The sequence below is a fragment of the Aquarana catesbeiana genome, linkage group LG01 (assembly GCF_042186555.1).
Source record: "Aquarana catesbeiana isolate 2022-GZ linkage group LG01, ASM4218655v1, whole genome shotgun sequence".
NCBI lineage: Eukaryota > Metazoa > Chordata > Amphibia > Anura > Ranidae > Aquarana > Aquarana catesbeiana.
The window spans coordinates 134,767,137-134,788,630 of NC_133324.1; the positions used below are offsets into that span (position 1 = coordinate 134,767,137).

The window sequence follows — 21,494 nt, forward strand, 5'->3', positions numbered from 1 at the left end:
TACAAGCACTTTATTTCAGATACCAAACACTTCTGTGGATTACACCGACGTGTTTTACACTTCAAAAGCTTGGTCATAACTTATTACTGCTAATGCAAAGGATGTGTTTTGGCAAGGTAAAAGTATGCATCTTTTGGTGCCTGGTAGGAATTTTACACATGAAAATGTCTCTCTTTAGTTTATACATTATACTTTAAATAAAAACAAAGACACACCACACTCTATGTATTGTGAGTGCATATAGTGCAATAGTATTATGGTACCTGATCGCGTCCCTTAACTACATCTGCCCATTTCCATTGCTATAATAAGGAAAACTACATTTTAACCCAATAATTTTCCTCCTTTACTCTCCAAACTCATACAGTGAATATAAAAAGTCTACATACCCCTGTTAAAATATCAGATTTCTGTGATGTAAAAAAATATGAGACAAAGATAAATAATTTCAGAACTTTTTCCACCTTTAATGTGAGCTATAAACTGTACAACTCAATTGAAAAACAAACTGAATTCTTTTGGGGGGGGGGATAAAAATAAAATAATGTGGTTGCTTAAGTGTGCACACCCTTATAGAACTGTGGATGTAGCTGTGTTCAGAATTAGGCAATCTTATTCAAACTCAAGTGGAGAAAATAGGGCACAACAGTGACATTACCAAGAAATGGACATCCCTCCAAAATTGATGAAAAGAAAAAAAAAAGAAAAAAAATGGGCAGGGAGGCTGCCAAGAGGCCCACAGCAAGATTAAAGGAGCTGCAGAAATATCTGCCAAGTACTGGCTGTGCGGTACATGTGACAACAATCTCCAGTATTCTTCTTGCCTGGGCTCTGGGGTAGCGTGGCAAGATGGAAGCCTTTTCTTACGAAAAAAAAACATCCAAACCCGGATAAATTTTGCAAAAACACATTTGAAGTCTCCCAAAAGCATGTGGGAAAATATGTTATGGTCTGATAAAACCAAGGTTGAACTTTTTGGCCATAATTCCAAAAGATATGTTTGGTGCAAAAACAACACTACACATCACCAAAAGAACACCATACCCACAGTGAAGCATGGTGGTGGCAGCATCATGCTTTGGGGCTGTTTTTCTTCAGCTGGAACAGGGGCCTTTGTCAAGGTAGAGAGGATTATGAACAGTTCCAAATACCAGTCAACATTGGCACAAAACCTTCAGACTTCTGCTAGAAAGCTGAACATGAAGAGGAACTTTATCTTTCAGCATGACAACGACCCAAAGCATACATCCAAATAAACAAAGGAATGGCTTCACCAGAAGATTAAAGTTTTGGAATGGCCCAGCCAGAGCCCAGACCTGAATCGGATTGAAAATCTGTGGGGTGATCTGAAGAGGGCTGTGCACAGGAGATGTCCTAGCAATCTGACAGATTTGGAGTGTTTTTGCAAACAAGAGTGGGCAAATATTGCCAAGTCAAGATGTGCCATGCCGATAGACTTGTACCCAAAAAGACTGAGTGTTGTAATAAAATCAAAAGGTGCTTCAACAAAGTATTAGTTTAAGGGTGTGCACACTTATGCAACCATATTATTGTATTTATTTTTACTTTTACTTTCCTCCATCTAAAAGATTTCAGTTTGTACAGTTTACAGGTCACATTAAAGGTGGAAAAAGTTCTAAAATTATTTATCTTTTTTACATCCCAGAAACCTGACATTTTAACAGGGGGGTGTGTAGAGTTTTTATTTCCACTGTACATTTGCACATGATCACACTGTTGCTACATCATCTCAGCAGATATTGTGGATTTCTCTACAAGCATATGATAATGTTGCACCTAACATAACAATTTATAAAGTTGCTAGATTCCAGTTAGAAGTGGGGCAGCTGCCCTGCCACTACCTAAAAGTCAAGGCTACCCACTAGAATCGTTCAGCTCAAAAGTGTCAGGCCCTGGGAATGAAAGCAATTAACAGTGCAATGCATTCCCTCCACCCCCTACCTTTCTGCAGCCAAAAAGTGATGATGTGAAAAAAAAAAATTTTGCATGCATATGATCAGATGATGAAAGTCAATAGAGACTTACCTTATTCACTAAGCTCTATTTTCCTTACAGAGTGCAACTGCACTTAGAAAGAGAACAGTATACCGTATTTATCGGCGTATAACACGCACTTTTTTCCCCTTAAAATCGGGAAAATCGCGGGTGCGTGTTATACGCCGATCCCCTGCGATCCCTCACTGAAAGATCTAAAAAATCGCTGACCGCGATTTGAAAATGGCGCCACTGGCGCCGAAATACACAGAGCCGGTCCTCGGCTCTTCTCGGCCACTTTCGGCTCCACTCGACGCCGCCCGAACCTAGCCGAGTGTACTCGGCTAGGTTCGGATAGCTCCGCTCACAGTCACGCCCATCCCGGGCGGGACTACGAGTGGAGCCGAAAGTGAACGAGAGCCGCCGAGAAGAGCCGAGGACCGGCTCTGTGTATTTCGGCGCCAGCGGCGCCATTTTCAAATCGCGGTCGGCGATTTTGAAGCCCAGGATGGCAGGGGATCACTGGGGAAGGCTGCACTGGGGAAAGCTGCACTGACAAGGCTGCACTAACAAGGCTGCACTGGGGAAGGCTGCACTGACAATGCTGCACTGGGGAAGGCTGCACTGACAAGGCTGCACTGGGGAAGGCTGCACTGACAAGGCTGCACTGGGGAAGGCTGCACTGACAAGGCTGCACTGGGGAAGGCTGCAATGATGGGCATTTAAATGTAAGTTTTTTTCCCTTCAACTTCCCTCCTAAAAGTTTTTTTTCCTTAAAATTCCCTCCTAAATTGGGGTGCGTGTTATACGCCGGCGCGTGTTATACGCCGATAAATACGGTATTTGTCGTTTGCAAAATAATCCCAGTTATGTCCTTTAACCTAGTGGGTTTTACTTAAAGCATATGTAAACCCGAACAATAAATAATATTTAAATCATTTAACAATAAAACATGTTAAAATGTGCAAGTATTGCACACTGCATTTTTTTTTTTGCCCTGACATACACTTACCATTGTGAATACCAAGTGCAAGGCTTCTGCCTGTGTTCACTTCATCCTCCTTCAATTCTTCTAGAATCCCCTTGTTTAGGCATATGTCCACATGTCTGTTAAAAGCTGCAAGGTCTGTCGTATCTTGTTGTGTATTGCACACTGGGCAGATGAGTGTGGACTCTTCCACGCCTGCTGATGTGCTGGGTGGTGTTGATTTTATATGCTTGTCATTGCCTTTAAGAACTGCTTGCTTTCCTAACACCATACTATTTGAGATGTCCTGGCGCATGTTTTCACTACTGCACTCTTTAAGATTTCTCTGTAAGGTTTGATCACCCTGTATTGCACACAATCTATTCTTATCAATAACAAAGTCATACAAGTCATCACATGGTGTTATTGACACCATTTTGTTTTTAAGATTGTTTGCATGAATATCGCTTTCATTACCCCCATTACTTGCAGTCAACTTTCTTTGAAAATGTTTTTCTTCGTTTGGCATTTCAGATAAGCCAGAGGAAGGTGATTTGCTTAAACATTCATCAATATGCTTATTAAATGCCTCTAGGTCCCAATCCCCTTGCTTCATGAGGCAGATCGGACATGTGAAATCCGGCTTTTCTTTGGCATCATCTGCACCAGCCTTGGGTTCTTCACACACAGGAAATGTCACATTTTGGTCTTTGCTAGTACAAGCTGTACCAGCTGTTCCCATAGAACTTCCTAGCAATTCCTGCTGTCTGGCTGCTCGCTTCTGATTAAAGAAACTCTCCCTCTGAGGATACAGGGCTTGCCTTTCTTGAACTGCTTTTTCTGTGGCATCTGAACAAACTTTGTTTGCTGGTCTATTAGTGCACAAAAAACTGGTAATGCTCTTCTGGTGTTTTTTGTCTTCTTCTGATGTGAATCCCGAAACTCTTACACCTTCAAGGATTAAACAGTTAACAAAATAATAATTTTGTATAAATATTTTTATATAATATTATAATTTGAAGGGGCAGACATATTTTCTTATTACATATGCCAGGGATATTGAATTAAAATTCATGAAGGTCCAGTCAGTAAAATTTTCTTCCAGCCGAGGTCCAAATGATGTTTGACTCTCAATGGCACCTCTGCACAATGTCAAATGTGGCACATTTTTGCAAGTGCCACACCGCATGGTGCCATAGTACCATGCAGCTTGGTACGGCACAAGTAAAAAAAAATTAAAAAGGAACTTGTTTTCTGCGTTTCTGCTTATAAGGCAGCCCACTGCAATAAAGGAGCCGCCTACACGCAGTAGGCAATAATGTGAAGCTAGACTCAAATCCTTCACATCACAATCCTTTTTATTACATCAGTGTTCTCAGTCCCCCTGCACATCATCCCCCCTTCACATTAAAGTCTTCAGCCCCCCTTCACATTCTTGTCTGCAGTCCCCCTTTATATCACCCCCTACTTCAAATTGCCATTCCCAGGCCCCCCCATTCACATAACTGTCCTCACCCCCTTTATAGCACCCCCTTCACATTCCTGTCCTCACCCCTTTTATAGCACCCCCCTTCACATAACTATCCTCACCCCCTTTATAGCACCCTCCTTCACATAACTATCCTCACCCCCTTTATAGCACCCCTTCACATTCCTGTCCTCTCCCAATTTATATTCCTGTTCTCACCCCCTTTATAGCACCCCCTTCACATTTCTGTCCTCACCCCATTTATAGCACTCCCTTCACATAACTGTCCTTACCCCCTTTATAGCACCCCCTTCACACAACTGTCCTCACCCCCTTTATAGGGGGTCCAGCAGAAAGTTTTCCACTCGGATCATCGAATTTTGAATAAGCTGGGTGGTGCTGAGAGGGCTACTCATTACTCAAATTTCGCCTGATTGAACAAGAACTGGATATTCAAGCTATGTATGGCTAGCTTCATTTTCTGAAAAGGGGCAGTGAAACAACAAGCACCCTGTAGCATGTTAAAGCATAATCATGAACATATACTGTATAGTCAATGTACATGTTTAAATTAAATAATGCATCTTAAAATTGATGTATGATTTTTTTAGGTTGATTCTACACCCGCAATTTATGCAACAATGTATTTTTTTTTTTTTTTTCTTTTCAGTAGTCTAAAATTACAGAAAAAACTAAAACTCTCAATGCAAGTTTGAACTCATAGTATGCAACATCAGAAATTTTCAACAACAGAACTTTACCCATCAGTCTAAGACGCAGAGGTTCCGGTGAAACTGCCTCAATCTCAGCTTTAAGAATGTCCTTGGCAACGCAGAAAATTTCTCCTTCTGTACAGACTGTGTGTGATACAGTGGAAGCTCTTGTCTTTACTTCAAATTTGACATTTTTCAGTTTTAGGGTAACAGTTCTGCCCTATAACAAAGGAAGCAGCAGTCAGAATAGAATGCTATAAAGTCTCCGGTGTGTTGATTTTGGCAGCCTGAGCCAAGTTCACATACAGGTTAGAAGCTACGCTCCTAATGGGAACTGCTAGACGCACCCATTGCCTGAACTCCAGCTGCTCTGAGGACCTGCCACACTACACCGCCTAATGTTTAATAAATGGTTAGAAAACATCAGCAGTGATCCCCAAGACTCAGAGCAGGAAATAACTTTAAACAAATGTAGCCACAGCAGGAAATTCATAGATAAAATAACTATATTATGATTTCTGGTTGTGAAGCTGGAAAATAATCATTACTGGAAAAAAAAAATTACAAATCGCCAACCTTTCATTTGCATTTCTTTTAAATAAAAAAGTGTGAATTGTACAAAAGCATGCTATAGTCTATTTTCTTTTAGCATTAAATAAAAATGCTATTGCATGTTGCAATTTCTTCACCTATCAGCCTTAATATTCATTAAAACTGAAAAAATACTTAATTCTTTGTTAATTACACTCCTGTTGGGAACATCTGGCTTGCTGTTACTAATCTGTTTCATTCTTTCTTTTATATGTGAAAACCTCAGTAAAGAAATTTTGAAATAAAAACTGAAAAAATACCATTAAATATTACAAAACTGGCTGTTACAAAACATTTCCTTGTGGGTAAAACTGTAAACTTGTATGCATTAGCGTACATAAGCTAAAGTACAGCCAAAAAATAATTTTTCTTCATTTTCACAGTAAACAAAAAGTTACCTCCAATGAAGTGTGCTCCATCTCTGGCTGCTGCAGTGTTTGTTATAACTATTACTTTTATTCAGCCAGCACTTTACGGCCTGTGGAATTCCGCTTTAAGATGGGTTTTACTTCCTCTTTATTCCCCTGCAAAGTAAAAGCATAATGGGCTAGTATGCATCGCATACTAGCCCATCATGTGGCACTTACCTGCAAACGAAGCCCGCATTCATCTTCTCCCCTCTTCCTTCTGGAGCTGCGGACTCGGGCTCTGTGACTGGACTGAGCCGCGTAACGTCACTCCTACGCATGCGCGCAGGAGCCGTCAGTCATGGCACTCGCGAGTGAGGAAACGGCACAGAGGGCCGTTTTTTCACAGCGTATGTGCAGATGACATAATCTGCGCAGTGTACAGCAAATATCTCCTAAACGGCGCACATTTAGGAGATATTTCCGCTACCTATAGGTAAGCCTTATTCTAGGCTTACCTATAGGTAAAAGTCACAATCAGAGGTTTACAACCACTTTAAAGCTCAGGATAATTGTCACCTGTCTAGTAAAATTTACAAATATTTCAAATGGCTAACAGAAGACAGGGCAGTGGCAGAGATTTTGCAAATAATAGGATCTAAAAAGTATCGAGGGGCAGAAGAGTAACAAGTGTTATATACAATACCCTGGGAATCCATTTCCTCATCCCTAAGGAGCCTACATTGGCTAACCGTAAAGGACCGGATCGCTTTCAAGACCCTCTGCCTCACCCATAAATGCACTCAAGGAAATGCTCCACAATACCTTTGCGAGAAAATAAAACACTACACACCTAAGCGCAGTCTTCGATCAACTAACCAAAACCTCCTCCTCATTCCCAAGTCCCGCTACAAATCAAAGGGAGAGCGAAGATTCGCAGTCCAAGGACCACGGTTATGGAACGCTCTACCCGCCAACATCCGCATGGAAGAAAATCATCGGGCCTTCAGAAAAAAACTCAAGACCCATCTCTTCTAAGAAACAGGACTAACAGCACGGATCAAGCGCCTTGAGGCGATTCAGTTCGCATTTGCAGCGCTATACTTAGTTTCTATATCCTTATGTGGGTAAACGGGTATCTTGGCACTTTTGCTAGAGATGCAATTGAAACCTTGCCACAAGATCTTTGTACAATGCCACAGTCTTCACATCTATCACGTATTAATGATCATGACCAACAGCAAGGAGCCGATGAATTTAGGTCCCAGCCTCTTCCTTGTAACCATGTCTTTTTATAACAGCCTGATTATGGAAATGCTGCTGGAGATTGACATTCAATTCTTGTATACTTTCCCACAGGAGAAATAAAATGCTCTGATGCTGACAGGTCCACTTTACCTTGACAAATGTCTAAGAAACCAGAAAAACTAAACCTTGCTTAGGGAATGGTTATATTTGCACTGAATGTGGGTTGGCGAGTTTGCTGACCGCCTTCCACATATATACTGCAGAAAAGCAGCTCAGCTGCGCAAACCGACGTACCTGTACATCGGTCTGTCCATGTGGTACTCGATGTCCGCCGGCCACCCGCGATCGCGGTGAAGAGGGGAAGAACGGGTATCTACCTATGTAAACAAGGCGGATCCCCGTTCTGACAGGAGAGAAGAGAGATGTGAGGAGGAGAGTGATGAGGAACAGCTATCTCTCTCTACTCCCAGTCAGAAATACCTCCCTAGGGAACAAAGGTGACCCCCTTGATCGCTCCCTAGTGTCAACCCCTTCCCTGCCAGTGCCATTTTTACAATGATCAGTGCATTTTTATAGCACTGATCACTGTACTGGTGTCACTGGTCACCAAAAAGTGTCACTTAGGGTCAGATTTGTGCGCCGCAATGTCTGCAGGGAACACATTTAACCCCTTTATCGCCCCTGTTAACCTCTTCCCTGCCAATGTCATTAGTACAATAACAGTGCATATTTTTAGCACTGATTACTGTAATAACTTCACTGGTTCCCAAAAAAAGTGTCAAAAATGGCAGTTAGGTGTCCGATATCGACCGATGTCGTAGTTCCACTAAAAATAGCAGATCACCGCCATTACTAGTAAAAAAAAAAAAAAAAATAATAATAAAAATCGCATAAATCTATTCCCTATTTTGTGGACGCTATAACTTTTGTGCAAACCAATCAATATACGCTTATTGTGATTTTTTTTTACCACAAATATGTAACAGAATACATATTGGCCTACACTGATGAATACATTTGTTTTGTTATATATATATTTTTTTGGATATGTATTATAGCAGAAAGTAAAATCAAATACCACCAAAAGAAAGCTCTATTTGTGGGGAAAAGAGCACATCAATTTTGTTTGGGTACAAGGTCGCACGAATGCTTCTTACATTAGAGTAATGGCCCTTACATTGGTGGACAGTGGAAAGATCATCCCTGACAGGTGTCAAGGGTTACATACCTGATAGGCAGAAATTGCTAACTGCTCAAGAATCCCCTAGAAACCTCTGGAGGAACCCTATGTTCTGAAGACCCCTGGTTGAGAAAGGCTCCTCTAACCATTTCTCACTATCCAAAACTAGAAAACTGTCTGGGCTTGAATTACAAAAAAAGAAGATGAGCAAAAAGTGGAATTTAGCATTACATAATTTATAGTTACTGTTCTTCTGTGCCAATTATCAATGACAGGGAAAAGTACAGCTTCAAACCCATGCTTTTCTATGCTGAAAGAGAGGGAGGTGGGACTTTAGATGAGGCAGAAGACACGCAAAAAATTATCGAAAGCATAAAGGCATGTTTATTACAATACAGAAACAGAAAAAATAGCACATTGCACTTGATACACACATGGAAGTAGAAAAATCTATGCATTCTACCTGTTATTTGGGGTACTTACTATATCATATTGGTATCTCTATATACAGTGGGGACGGAAGTATTCAGACCCCCTTACATTTTTCACTCTGTTATATTGCAGACATTTGCTAAAATCATTTAAGTTCATTTTTTTTCCTCATTAATGTACACACAGCACCCCATATTGAAAGAAAAACACAGACTTGTTGACATTTTTGCAGATTTATTAAAAAAGAAAAACTGAAATATCACATGGTCCTAAGTATTCAGACCCTTTGCTGTGACACTCATATATTTAACTCGGGTGCTGTCCATTTGTTCTGATCATCCTTGAGATGGTTCTACACCTTCATTTGAGTCCAGCTGTGTTTGATTATACTGATTGGACTTGATTAGGAATGCCACACATCTGTCTATATAAGACCTTACAGCTCACAGTGCATGTCAGAGCAAATGAGAATCATGAGGTCAAATGAACTGCCTGAAGAGCTCAGAGACAGAATTGTGGCAAGGCACAGATCTGGCAAAGGTTACGAAAAAAATTTCTGCTGCACTTAAGGTTCCTAAGAGCACAGCGGCCTCCATAAACCTTAAATGGAAGACGTTTGGGACGACCAGAACCCTTCCTAGAGCTGGCCGTCCGGCCAAACTGAGCTATCGGGGGAGGAGAGCCTTGGTGAGAGAGGTAAAGAAGAACCCAAAGATCACTGTGGCTGAGCTCCAGAGATGCAGTCGGGAGATAGGAAAACCTTGTAGAAAGTCAACCATCACTGCAGCCCTCCACCAGTCGAGGCTTTATGGCAGAGTGGCCCAACGGAAGCCTCTCCTCAGTGCAAGACACATGAAAGCCTGCATGGAGTTTGCTAAAAAAACACCTGAAGAACTCCATGATGGCGAAATAAGATTCTTTGGTCTGAAGAGACCAAGATAGAACTTTTTGGTCTTAATTCTAAGCGATATGTGTGGAGAAAACCAGGCACTGCTCATCACCTGTCCAATACAGTCCCAACAGGGAAGCATGGTGGTGGCAGGATCATGCTGTGGGGGTGTTTTTCAGCTGCAGGGACAGGATGACTGGTTGCAATCGAGGAAAAGATGAATGCGGCCAAGTACAGGGATATCCTGGACGAAAACCTTCTCCAGAGTGCTCAGGACCTCAGACTGGGCGGAAGGTTTACCTTCCAACAAGACAATGACCCTAAGCACACAGCTAAAATAACGAAGGAGTGGCTTCACAACTCCGTGACTGTTCTTGAATGGCCCAGCCAGAGCCCTGACTTAAACCCAATTGGGCATCTCTGGAGAGACCTAAAAATGGCTGTCCACCAACGTTTCCATCCAACCTGACAGAACTGGAGAGGATCTGCAAGGAGAAATGGCAGAGGATCCCCAAATCCAGGTGTGAAAAACTTGTTGCATCTTTCCCAAAAAGACTCATGGCTGTATTAGGTCAAAAAGGGTGCTTCTACTAAATACTGAGCAAAGGGTCTGAATACTTAGGACCATGTGATATTTCAGTTTTTCTTTTTTAATAAATCTGCAAAAATGTCAACAATTCTGTTTTTCTGTCAATATGGGGTGCTGTGTGTACATTAATAAGGAAAAAAATGAACTTAAATGATTTTAGCAAATGGCTGCAATATAACAAAGAGTGAAAAATTTAAGGTGGTCTGAATACTTTCTGTCCCCACTGTATATTATCTTTCTGCAGATACTTACTGCGCATTCGCTCCTGAGGAAGTGGAGTGAGTTCACAAAACGCGTAGAGCCTGTTGAATGCAACTATATTTTATACCAACGTTCTGCCATGTTTTCTACTTTTAAACATCACTATGAGAATTTCTGCTATATTTACAATCATTTGACATGAAGTACAAATCGGCTCCCATTATTATGTGTTGCAGTGCTAAAACAACATTGTGGTTGTATATACTGTATAGGAAATGCAATATATGATATAATACTTATTATGTGTGTATATAAATTGATTTTCTACTTCTATGTGTGTTTCAATTGCAATGTGCTATTTTTTCTGTTTCTGTAAGGTAATAAACATGTTTTTATGCGCTCAATAATTATTTAGTCACGTGTCTTATGCCTCATCTAAAGTCCCAATCCCCCCTCTTTCTGCTAGATATAGGGATATTTAAAGTCCCACAACCCTTATGTTTTCCTATGCTCTGTATGCTATTTATATAGCTTGCCATTTTGCAGTATTTTTTAAAGAGTTTATCATATTTCGATCTAACCCCTTCATGAATACCTCACTCAGTGCCGCCCCCCCTCCCCCCCCCCCAATATGCTGTCCTCTACTTTACAGAAAGCAGTTAGCTAGCTGGAGCATTCTGTCCCCTTCAGCGAAATGTAGCTTCAGCCTTGGAAAGTTACTGCTTCAGCTCACCTAGAGAAAACATTAACAGCCAGACAGCTTGAGCATTCAAAATTTAAATTACGTATAAGACAAAAATTGATGTACATGTCAGAGTTACTCCCTTTACTTAAAATAACCTTTGACAATATTAGGAGAGATAAGGAAACTGCACCATAAGCACATACAGTTTGTGCTGATTAGGTTGGAGGAGCATTCCAATAAACCTCACACTTCTACAGTGACATCATACTTCAACAGCTGCATTCCTGCGGTGACTACTATGAATATACATATAAACTTGGCATCAGCTATTAAATAGCTGCTGCATGTGGATTAGATAAAATCAATATGCCTAACAGTAAATCCAATGCAAGATCACCCTGTAGCCTCTCAAATCAAGATGATCTCAGAGCTGAGCTGTAGCCGTCCTAAAGTGTTCTATTATTTCTGGTGGCCGATTATATTGTCAGCTGTATCTGCTATCCTTGAATTCCAAGACTGAACAGACCATCGCCTGTGGCTGCTTTGTGCAGTAGTTAGTACACTGCTGCAATGAAAAAATTTAGCTGTTGGAGAAACGAGTAGTGATCCATTGGCTTTGTTACAGTAATTCCGCAATTGGCACCTACATATGGAAGACTACAATATATTTACACTTGATTAGTGTTTGATCTGTGGGCCAACTGGCACATGTTTCTCTGTATAATTTATTTGTGTTTTCTTTATATATATATATATATATATATATATATATATATATATATATATATATATATATATATATATATATGAGAACTACACATTTTTATATACACACACACTTCACAATGTTCAAATGTTTTCTGATGATTTTATATTTGTCCAAATAAAATGTGAATTTATACATTTGTATATTTAGGAGCACTTTTTTCAACTTGGGATTACAGTGGTTACCTTTAAAGTCCATCAACCCCCTTTTCCTTCGGCATACACCCCCCCATTTCCCATCCGGATTACATTTACTAACCATGTAGTGAGTGGTACTGGGTGGGCTGAGCATGGTAAGTGTTTATGTTTTAATAAATCATTCAGTATTACCACTAGACAGACAGCTTGACAGGAGTGACAGGAGCTGTAACAGGACTGAAAGATTCAAAAACTATGTCATTATATCCATTATATGGGCTTTTCCAGAGGACTACAGTTCAGCCTTGGGAACATGCTCTGGACAAATAAAAACCTTGCTGCACAGTACATCTACTTCTGTATGTAAATCACCACAGACAAGAACATGTGCTCACTGTGGAAAACCAAACAACCAACCAAACCCGCAATACTCTGCGAGCAGAAAACAATTTAATCAATGTTGACATGAATGATTTCTTTACTGACCACATCTGCCAGCACTATACGGTTCACTACAGGAGCAGAGAATGCAGAGTATAAAGAGAGTCTGGTGTCTTGGATGCAGCCAACATGTTCTAACAGTTGATGTGGATGTATATGTCAGGATCCGTATAGTGATTCAGAAAGAATCTGTAGCTGGGGTACATTGAACAAAGCCTTCCCTAAGAAGAGGCATCTTCCTGTCTTACTGGCACCCATCACTGGGACAAGGTCATCTAGCGCCCAGGGCAAAGATGGCATGCGGCGCCCCTCCCAAAAAACAATGTATGCACATTATGTGTCAGCAAGAACCCCCCCAATAAAAAAATTTGAGCGCTAATATTCACATTTACCTCTTAAGAATAAATTCCCTTGCAAGCCAAAAATCTCCCACCATCATAATCCCCCCTCTTCCAATACAAATCCCTCCTCCCATCTCAAATGCTCTCCCTCCCCAACTCCCCCCTCCTAGCACAAATCCCCCCAAATCCTCTCTCCTAACATTTATCCCCCTCCCACCCCCTAAAATTTCCCCCTAATCATCCCTATTAGCACAAATCCTGCCCCAAATCGCCCTTCCTCACAGAAATTCACTCGCCCCTCAAATACATTTCCTTCTGAGCATAAATCCCCCCCTCTAAATCCCCCTCTCCCAGCACACAACATCCCTCTCCTAGCACTTATCCTCCCCACAAATTTCTCCTCCTAGCACAAATCCCTTCCCCAAATCCCTCTACCTAAAAGAAATCCATTCTCCTAGTATCCCCCCCCCCACCCAAATCACCAATTCTAGCATAGCCTCTTAAAATCCCCACTGTGCCTAGGGCAGCCTCCTACCCACCCCTTGTCCCGGCCCTGCTGGCACCCCACATACTAACGCACCATTTTCAATAACAGACATTAACACTAACAAAGCCATCTAAATCCATACTGAAATATTTATACGTGCTTATACACAGGTAAAAGGGACCTCAATAAAACAACCCAACTCACAGTGCACACATCATTCATGGTTTGTAGAAGAGAAAGTAAATGGCTTCTATACAAACCTTTAGTCCGTTTTTATGTAGATCTTCTGCTAGGTCCTTGCAGAGTTCCCGACACAATTCATACTGTTCTTCTGCTGAGCTGATCTCACTGAAAGTCCTAAAATTTGATTGGAGTTAATGCCATGTTCTACAAAGTACTTATGGAATACTGCTGCACTAAACAGTGAATCTGGCATTCAAAACACATTCACTGCAGGTGAACCTTCCTGGTGCATGTGTTTTCAATTACATCGATTAATTTACCACCATCGAATTCAGTGAATGTCAAATTTACTGTTTTATAATTATGCTCTTATATACAATACATGACAAATTATTCACAGAGCACCATGGGTTAGCCAATGAGACAACACAACAGACATTGCCTGCTTTGAGGCTGTAATGGTGAGTTAACTTTAGTTTAATTTCCTCCCCAAGACAAAACAAGCATTAGATTTTGTATAAAAAAAAAAAAATTGGGGGGGGGGGGGCATATTCATTTTGTAACTTCCCGGAGTTATGCCCCGTACACACGGTTGGATTTTCTGATGGAAAATGTGTGATAGGACCTTGTTGTCGGAAATTCCGACCGTGTGTAGGCTCCATCACACATTTTCCATCGGATTTTCCGACACACAAAGTTTGAGAGCAGGATATAAAATTTTCCGACAACAAAATCCGTTGTCGGAAATTCCGATCGTGTGTACACAAATCTGACGGACAAAGTTCCACGCATGCTCAGAACAAATAAAGAGATGAAAGCTATTGGCCACTGCCCCGTTTATAGTCCCGACGTACGTGTTTTACGTCACCGCGTTTAGAACGATCGGATTTTCCGACAACTTTGTGTGACCGTGTGTATGCAAGACAAGTTTGAGCCAACATCTATCGGAAAAAATCCTAGGATTTTGTTGTTGGAATGTCCGAACAAAGTCCGACCGTGTGTACGGGGCATTAGGCTCATCAAAGAAGAAAAACAGAACCTGGAAAATGTGAATGGAGCCTGAAGCATTACTTGCTGACTTGAAAAAACGAAAGATTATTATGCAATATTCTATATTTACCCCGGTTATTCTAATTGTAATAGAAAAAAAAAAATGTATATGCAATTTTTATACACAACCAGTATATGTCTCTTTTAAAGTGGTTGTAAACCCTCCTTCCTGACTTTTACCTATAGGTAAGCCTAGAATAAGGCTTTCCTATAGGTAGTTGAAATATCTCCTAAACATGTGCCGTTTAGGAGATATTTCCCTTTTGCTGTGAAGAAATGGACCTGCCGTTTCTTCCCCAGCGCATGATGTCACTGACGGCTCCCGCACGCATGCGTGGGAGTGACGTCACGTGGCTCCGACCAGTCACAGAGCTGGAGTCCGCGGCCCCAGAAGGAAGAGGGGCGAAGATGGACGCGGCCTGCACAGGGACAGCTAAGTGTCACATAATGAGCTAGTATGCGATACATACTAGCCCATTATGCTTTTAATTTTCAGGGTTTGCAGGGAGCAAAAAAGGAAAACCCATCAGGGTTTACTTCCTCTTTAAATACATCCCATCAAATGCTAAAAAAATCCCCAAACTCAAAAACAGATTTTTATCCAGCTTAAAGCGGAGGTCCGCCCACCGCTGCAAAAATTAAAAACCAGCAGCTACACATACTGCAGCTGCTGGCTTTTAATATTAGGACACTTACCTGTCCTGGAGTCCAGCGATGTTGGCACAGCAGCTGATGTTTCCATCAGCTGTCGGGTACTGCCGTCACAATCGCGGGTAAGGGAACCCGGCAGTGTAATTTTACGGCTTCACGCCAGGAACCCTACTGCGCATGCGTGAAGCTCCACTCCTCATTCCTACTGGCCCGGCGACAGGGGCAAGAGGAGGGAGCCAATCCGTAACGTCAATTTCCACAGGTGTGGTTTCCGGAAGTGGGAAAAGGATTCCTGTCCACCCCCGAAAGGTGACAATTTTGGCACCGGAGGGGGGGAGGAAACAAATGGGCGGAAGTTACACTTTTGGGTGGAACTCTGCTTTAAATCACACATTTAGAACTCAGTTAACATTGGAAGGGCTGGTGATTTTAAAGAGTCACTATGACTTGCTGGACAACTCTTTAAAATCATAACACATAAGATTTAAAAACTCACTACATACTTTTCCACCCTAGTTACTTCCACCGGTGTTTTTCCCACTCTTCCTGTTGGATTTTTTTATATTATAAAAAAGGAAACAGAAGGTTGAACAACAAGAGGTTGAACATTTTAAGATTTTGCTATTAAAGTATGTAAGACTTATTAAGCCAGCTGACCAAGCTCCAATGAAACCTCAGCAAACATTTCACTGGTCTCTGACAATAATTAGGTTCAAAGCTGCTCCTTTAAAGCCAAAGCAAATTAATCAAAGCGTAAAGAAATTATACTGCCTTGCCTATAAATACAATAGGTGCATTGGACACCTGTTCAAACCAGTTACTGTTCTCTTTTTATATCCCAGTATAACCACAAAAGACTTATGAGTAACTAACCAAACTAAGGAATGGCCAGCCACACAACACAGGCACAAAGCAAACATGAACCCTTCTTATCAAATGCTTCATGGGAGGCGGAGATGGTAAGGTCCAATTCAAAGGTATCATTTACAGCCTTTTCTACGATTGTTGTGATTGTGTACAAAACACGAGAGCTCTTAAACACAGGGTAATGCTAATTAGCTAGCATATCCCCTCCTGCTATGTCATAGCCTTCTCCTTTTCTGGGAGTGTCTAACTACTGTCAATGCTGGTCCAGCTCCTCCAGCCCTTCCCTCACCTCCCTAAATAACCTTCTTTCTAGCTGCTGGTGGAGGGGTTTTTAAAAGGAAACACCATAGGGTGTGAAATAAGTGATAGCTCTGAGTCTGCTGGGGCGGCTGATGGTGGTATCTCAGGCGTTTTGGATTTCTACACAAGGGAGGCTTTTACAAGGTAGAGAACAAAAAAAATATGCTAAAGGCACATATAAGCTTAAAGGAAGATTGCTGTTAAAATAGTCTGGTGAAAGGGTTTCTTTAGGACTGCACATGCTTTAAACTTTTTCAGTTAATATCTCAGAATTAGAGGATTACAAAATGTAAAGATATCACATCCTGTTCTTAGGTCTTTTGTGTGTTCACCTAAAGAACTGGCCAACACCCAATATTAGGATGGCCGGCTAAATGCTTTAACAATTAGGCTTAAAGTTGTTGTAAACCCTGTTACACCATCTTAACCACAGGTAAACCTATAATAAGGCTTACCTGTAGGTACCGTGATTATCTCCTAAACGTTTCCGCTCGTGCCGTTTCTTCAGTAGCCGTGCCCGGGGGGACTCCCTTGCGCATGCGTAGGAGTGGCGTCATCGCGGCTCCGGCCAATCACAGCGCCGGAGCCCGCGAACCCACAAATAACTCCAGGAGACATGTCACCAGCCACAGCGGTGTTCGGGGACTGCTGCAACAGTTCGATCCAAGGTAAGTATTTCAGAATGAGCTAATATGCGATGCATACTAGCTCATTATGCTTTTGTTTTGCAGGTTTTTTTTTCTTAATTTACAACCACTTTAACACAGAATACATAAATAGGGCTAGAAATAAAGTGTCAGGGCTGGGCTCAGACCTTCCTTCCCTGAGCTGGCCGCTCAGCTGTCGGCTAATTGCCAGCTTCTATCTCTCCACAGTTACTCAGCTGTTGATGATATCCTGCTTGTCAGTCCTGCCTACTTAAGCGGTCCAGCCCAGAGGATCTCTGTCTTCGCCTTAGTCAACATCACAGAGACTCATTCCTGTTAAAAGATTTGCTTGGCCGACATCCCTTCTGGCTCCAGATCCTGCTTGCTGTTTGACTGCGCTCATCTCTGGCTCCCTGACGTTTGGCCTGTCCGACTATCAGTTCCGGTTCCTGAACTCTGGCTATGTTTTGACTACGTTTGTTCTTTTTACTTTTATTATTAAACAAGTGTGATTTAACTGTACTTCTGTCTCGGTCTGATTTCATGGTTTCTGACATAAAGAAGTGAGGAGCAGCTTTCTTTTAAACACCTTGGTAGGTCAAAGTTAGCCAGGGCCAAGCCCTATGTAAATCATAGTTGTCCATGATTGAAGCGTTGAACTGGTCACTCTACCTTTTTTGCAATCATTAAAGTAAATGGTACCCAGATAGGAACTGTTCTCAAAAAATATTTGAAGGCCTCTGTATCAACCAATGCATCACAATGCTGTAGAATAGTTTATAGTCAGAGAAGGGTACACACTCAAGGTGTAATTCACTGCTAGTGAATCGGGCCCCTTAGCTAGATGCCAAAAATAATTGCTAATTTGTGTTATACCCAGATTTAGGGTCCCTAATCACCTGCTTCTCACCCCTGTATAATGGATGGGGGCTGTGTACTGGGGAAGGGGCTGTATACTGGGGAGGGGGGCTGTATAATGGATGGACGGGCTGTGTACTGGATGAGGGGGCTGTATACTGGGGATGGGGGCTGTGTACTGGGGAGGGGGGCTGTATAATGGATGGACGGGCTGTGTACTGGATGAGGGGGCTGTATACTGGGGATGGGGGCTGTGTACTGTAAAGGGGGCTGTGAAAACATGTTTTCCGTAAACCTACCTCTTAAAATTGTGGTGCGTGTTATACGTCGATAAATATGGTATGTAAAAACCTTTATACCTTTTCAGTAACTGTTTATAAAGTATTCACTTAAATTCGTCTTCAATTTGTCAGTGTATCCAAATCCTATAGTACAACTAACACTCCACTCCCTCCAGACTGGCAATGCTGCTGTCCAAAATGTACCTTCTGTGCTCCTTCTTTCAGAGTGGGGCATTCTAATACATGAGGTGTGTTACTGTCCAGATCACCAGGGGAAAACAGAGGGGAAATAGCCTAACAAAAAAAAAAACAAATGCAGCCACCACATCTAATGATTGGTAAGCTACAATATTCAGGGTATTACATTTTTGGTTTTCAGTTTAATACGGTTTTAATTCTATTCCTTTGTGGGCTGCTACACCTTTAGAGAGGTCTAGGCAAACCTCCTGATAAGATTGACTTTTTTTGTAGTAATTTCTATGTACTGTATGTTCAAGTGTAGTTACTCCCATAGCTCTTTACAAGGGAACTTTGATAACTTTGTACAGCTTCCACACTTGTAAAAGTTATATATATGTGTGTATGTGTGTGTGTATATATATACACACATACATATATAGCACGATACACACGTAGCCGGCCATCCAAATTATGTAAATGAAAACACGATTCATCAGACTAATTCACTTTCTTCCACTGCTCCGTGGTCCAGTTCTGATAATCAAATGCCCATTGAAGGTGCTTTTGGCTGTGGACATGGGTCATCATGGGCACCCTGACCGGTCTGCGGCTACACACCCCCATATTCAACAAACTGCCTATTTTTCTGCTTTCAAAATATTAACTTTGAGGCCAACATGTTTACTTGTTGCCTAATATATCCCACTGACTTTCAGATGCTATTGTATATAATCAATGGTATTCACCTAACCTTTCAGTGGTTATAAAGTTATGGCCGATGGGTGTATAATGCAATGGAGATCTCTTTCCATCCAGCAAAAAGAAGTGGGAGTCTGCTTTGGGTCAGTAAGGATTACTTCACTTTACTAGGATAGGTTGGCCAGAGAATGCACTATGAACCTCCTTGAAAAACAGCTGGAGATATAAAGAAATAGAGGAAGCACAGAAAATCAGTTTCAGGTCATGAAAGAGAAAACTATGCCTTTTTTGTGCTGAACATAAAAGTAAATGCTGTAAGAAAATAAATACATTTGTATTGACGTCTTTATGGTTAATCTTAAACATACCGTTCTGTGCTCATGCTTTTCCTTTCTCCGTCTCTGAAAAGACAAAATGTTAATGTTATATTTTAGCAGAAAAGAGAATTTATCATTTCCATCATCACAACCATCAGGTGACATGTCATGCGGTAGATGTGCATTGCAGTGGGTTGCCATGGATTCTGCATGGCGCTCCAATGCACACATATGTGAATGCTATGTGCATTGTGGTGTACTGCATTGCAAGTGTGTTAAATGTGTGTGTGAATAAGCTACTTAAATGCAACACATACTCCTGCGAGCACAGGTACGAATTGCCCCTTAGTCCTCAGCCTGCATGTAGTAAGTGTTTCACAAGGTGTAGTGCATTAATACATGTGTGTTAATGTGCAGTTTTATGTGCTTTAGCATGTGCTGCATTAAGGCAGTCAATTCAAATGAAAGGGCTGCCAATGCACCAGAAAGGCTCAAAAATTGGACACTGTAGTGTGTTATCATGCATTTTGGCATGCAGCAAGGTATGTGCGTATGTATGTAAAGCCAAAACTTTTTTTAGTTTTGAATACAGTAGACACTGGTTAACCACTTGCCGACCAGCTCACGCACATTTACGGCGGCAGGTTGGCTCGTTCCCGCGAATCGCCGTACCTGCACGTCGGTTCCTTTAAGAGCCATAGCAGGCGCGCGCTGCACGGCGAGGGAACCGATGCGCATGGCCATCGGCCGTGATGTCTGCCGGCCACCCGCGATCATGGGAGCCAGATTGGGGATCTGTGTATGTAAACCGCAAATCCCAGTTCTGACAGGGGAGGAGAGACAGATCAACTGTTCCTAGTAAAAAGGAACAGCGATATGTCTCCTCCTCCACTCAGTCCCATCCCCCACCAGTTAGAAACAAACACTCATGAGGGAACACATTTAACCCCTTGATCGCCCCCTAGTGTTAACCCCATTCCCTGCCAGTGACATTTATACAGTAATCATTGGCAATTTTTAGCTCAATGGTCCCAAAAAACGTGTCAAAAAGTGTCCAATCTGTCCGCTGCAATGTCGCAGTCCCGCTAAAAACCACTGATCGCCGCCATTACTAGTAAAAAAAATAAATAAAATACCATAAATCTTCCATATTTTGTAGATGCTATAACTTTTGCGCAAAACAATCAATATACGCTTATTGCGATTTTTTTTTACCAAAAATATGTAGAAGAATATATATCGGCCTAAACTGATGAAGAAATTTGTTTTTTTTTGGGGGGATATTTATTATAGCAAAAAGGTAAAACATATTGTTTTTTTGTTCAAAATTGTCAGCCTTTTTTGTTTATAGCGCAAAAAATACAAGCCGCAGAGGTGATCAAATAACACCAAAAGAAAGCTCTATTTGTAGAAAAAAAATTACATCAATTTTATTTGGGTACAGCGTTGCACAACTGCGCAATTGTCAGTTAAATCGATGCAGTGCCGTATCGCAAAAAATGGCCTGGTCATTAAGGGGGGAAATCTTCTGGGGCTGAAGTGGTTAAGATCACTTTTTTTTCTCTTCATGTTCCAAAGACAAAACAGAAAAAACCTGGAAATGTCTCCAAAGTGAGGTTAGGGATGCACAATTCATATCACCCGACACTCAGGACATGCAGTTCTGGACACTGGGCAGGTCATTTTCTTTAACATTTAGCCTTGCTGTGGGGCAAGCAGCAGGGTTTATTTGTCAGATGGAAGTATTCAGGCCGCTGTGCTGCCACCCGATTGCTTCCACACACTCCAGTAAAGTTTCCCTCCCCCTGCGCGTTGCGGTGTCACCAGATAGAGGGGAGGGAGGAGAGCAGACATGCGTCCGCTGAGGCCCCACCCCAAATATACACACGTACAAACGTAAACGGATGCATTGGGAACCGTAGATTGCGATACACGTGTTACATATCGCCGCGTTTAAGGGACCAAAAGTAATGGGACAATTGGC

At 41.7% G+C, this 21,494-nt stretch overlaps 1 protein-coding gene across 2 annotated transcripts in view; it reads right to left on the bottom strand.

The window, feature by feature from the left end:
• The window catches only part of POLK (DNA polymerase kappa), a 160,769-nt gene that overhangs the window by 15,274 nt on the left and 124,001 nt on the right, over positions 1-21,494 (bottom strand). For both annotated transcript variants that reach the window (XM_073624048.1, XM_073624045.1), the window contains exons 10-13: positions 19,562-19,594; positions 13,738-13,834; positions 5,192-5,363; positions 3,008-3,913 (exon numbers count right to left, since the gene is read on the bottom strand). In XM_073624048.1, coding sequence (XP_073480149.1) covers positions 3,008-3,913; positions 5,192-5,363; positions 13,738-13,834; positions 19,562-19,594 — 1,208 coding nt within the window. The remainder of the gene's footprint in view (positions 1-3,007; positions 3,914-5,191; positions 5,364-13,737; positions 13,835-19,561; positions 19,595-21,494) is intronic.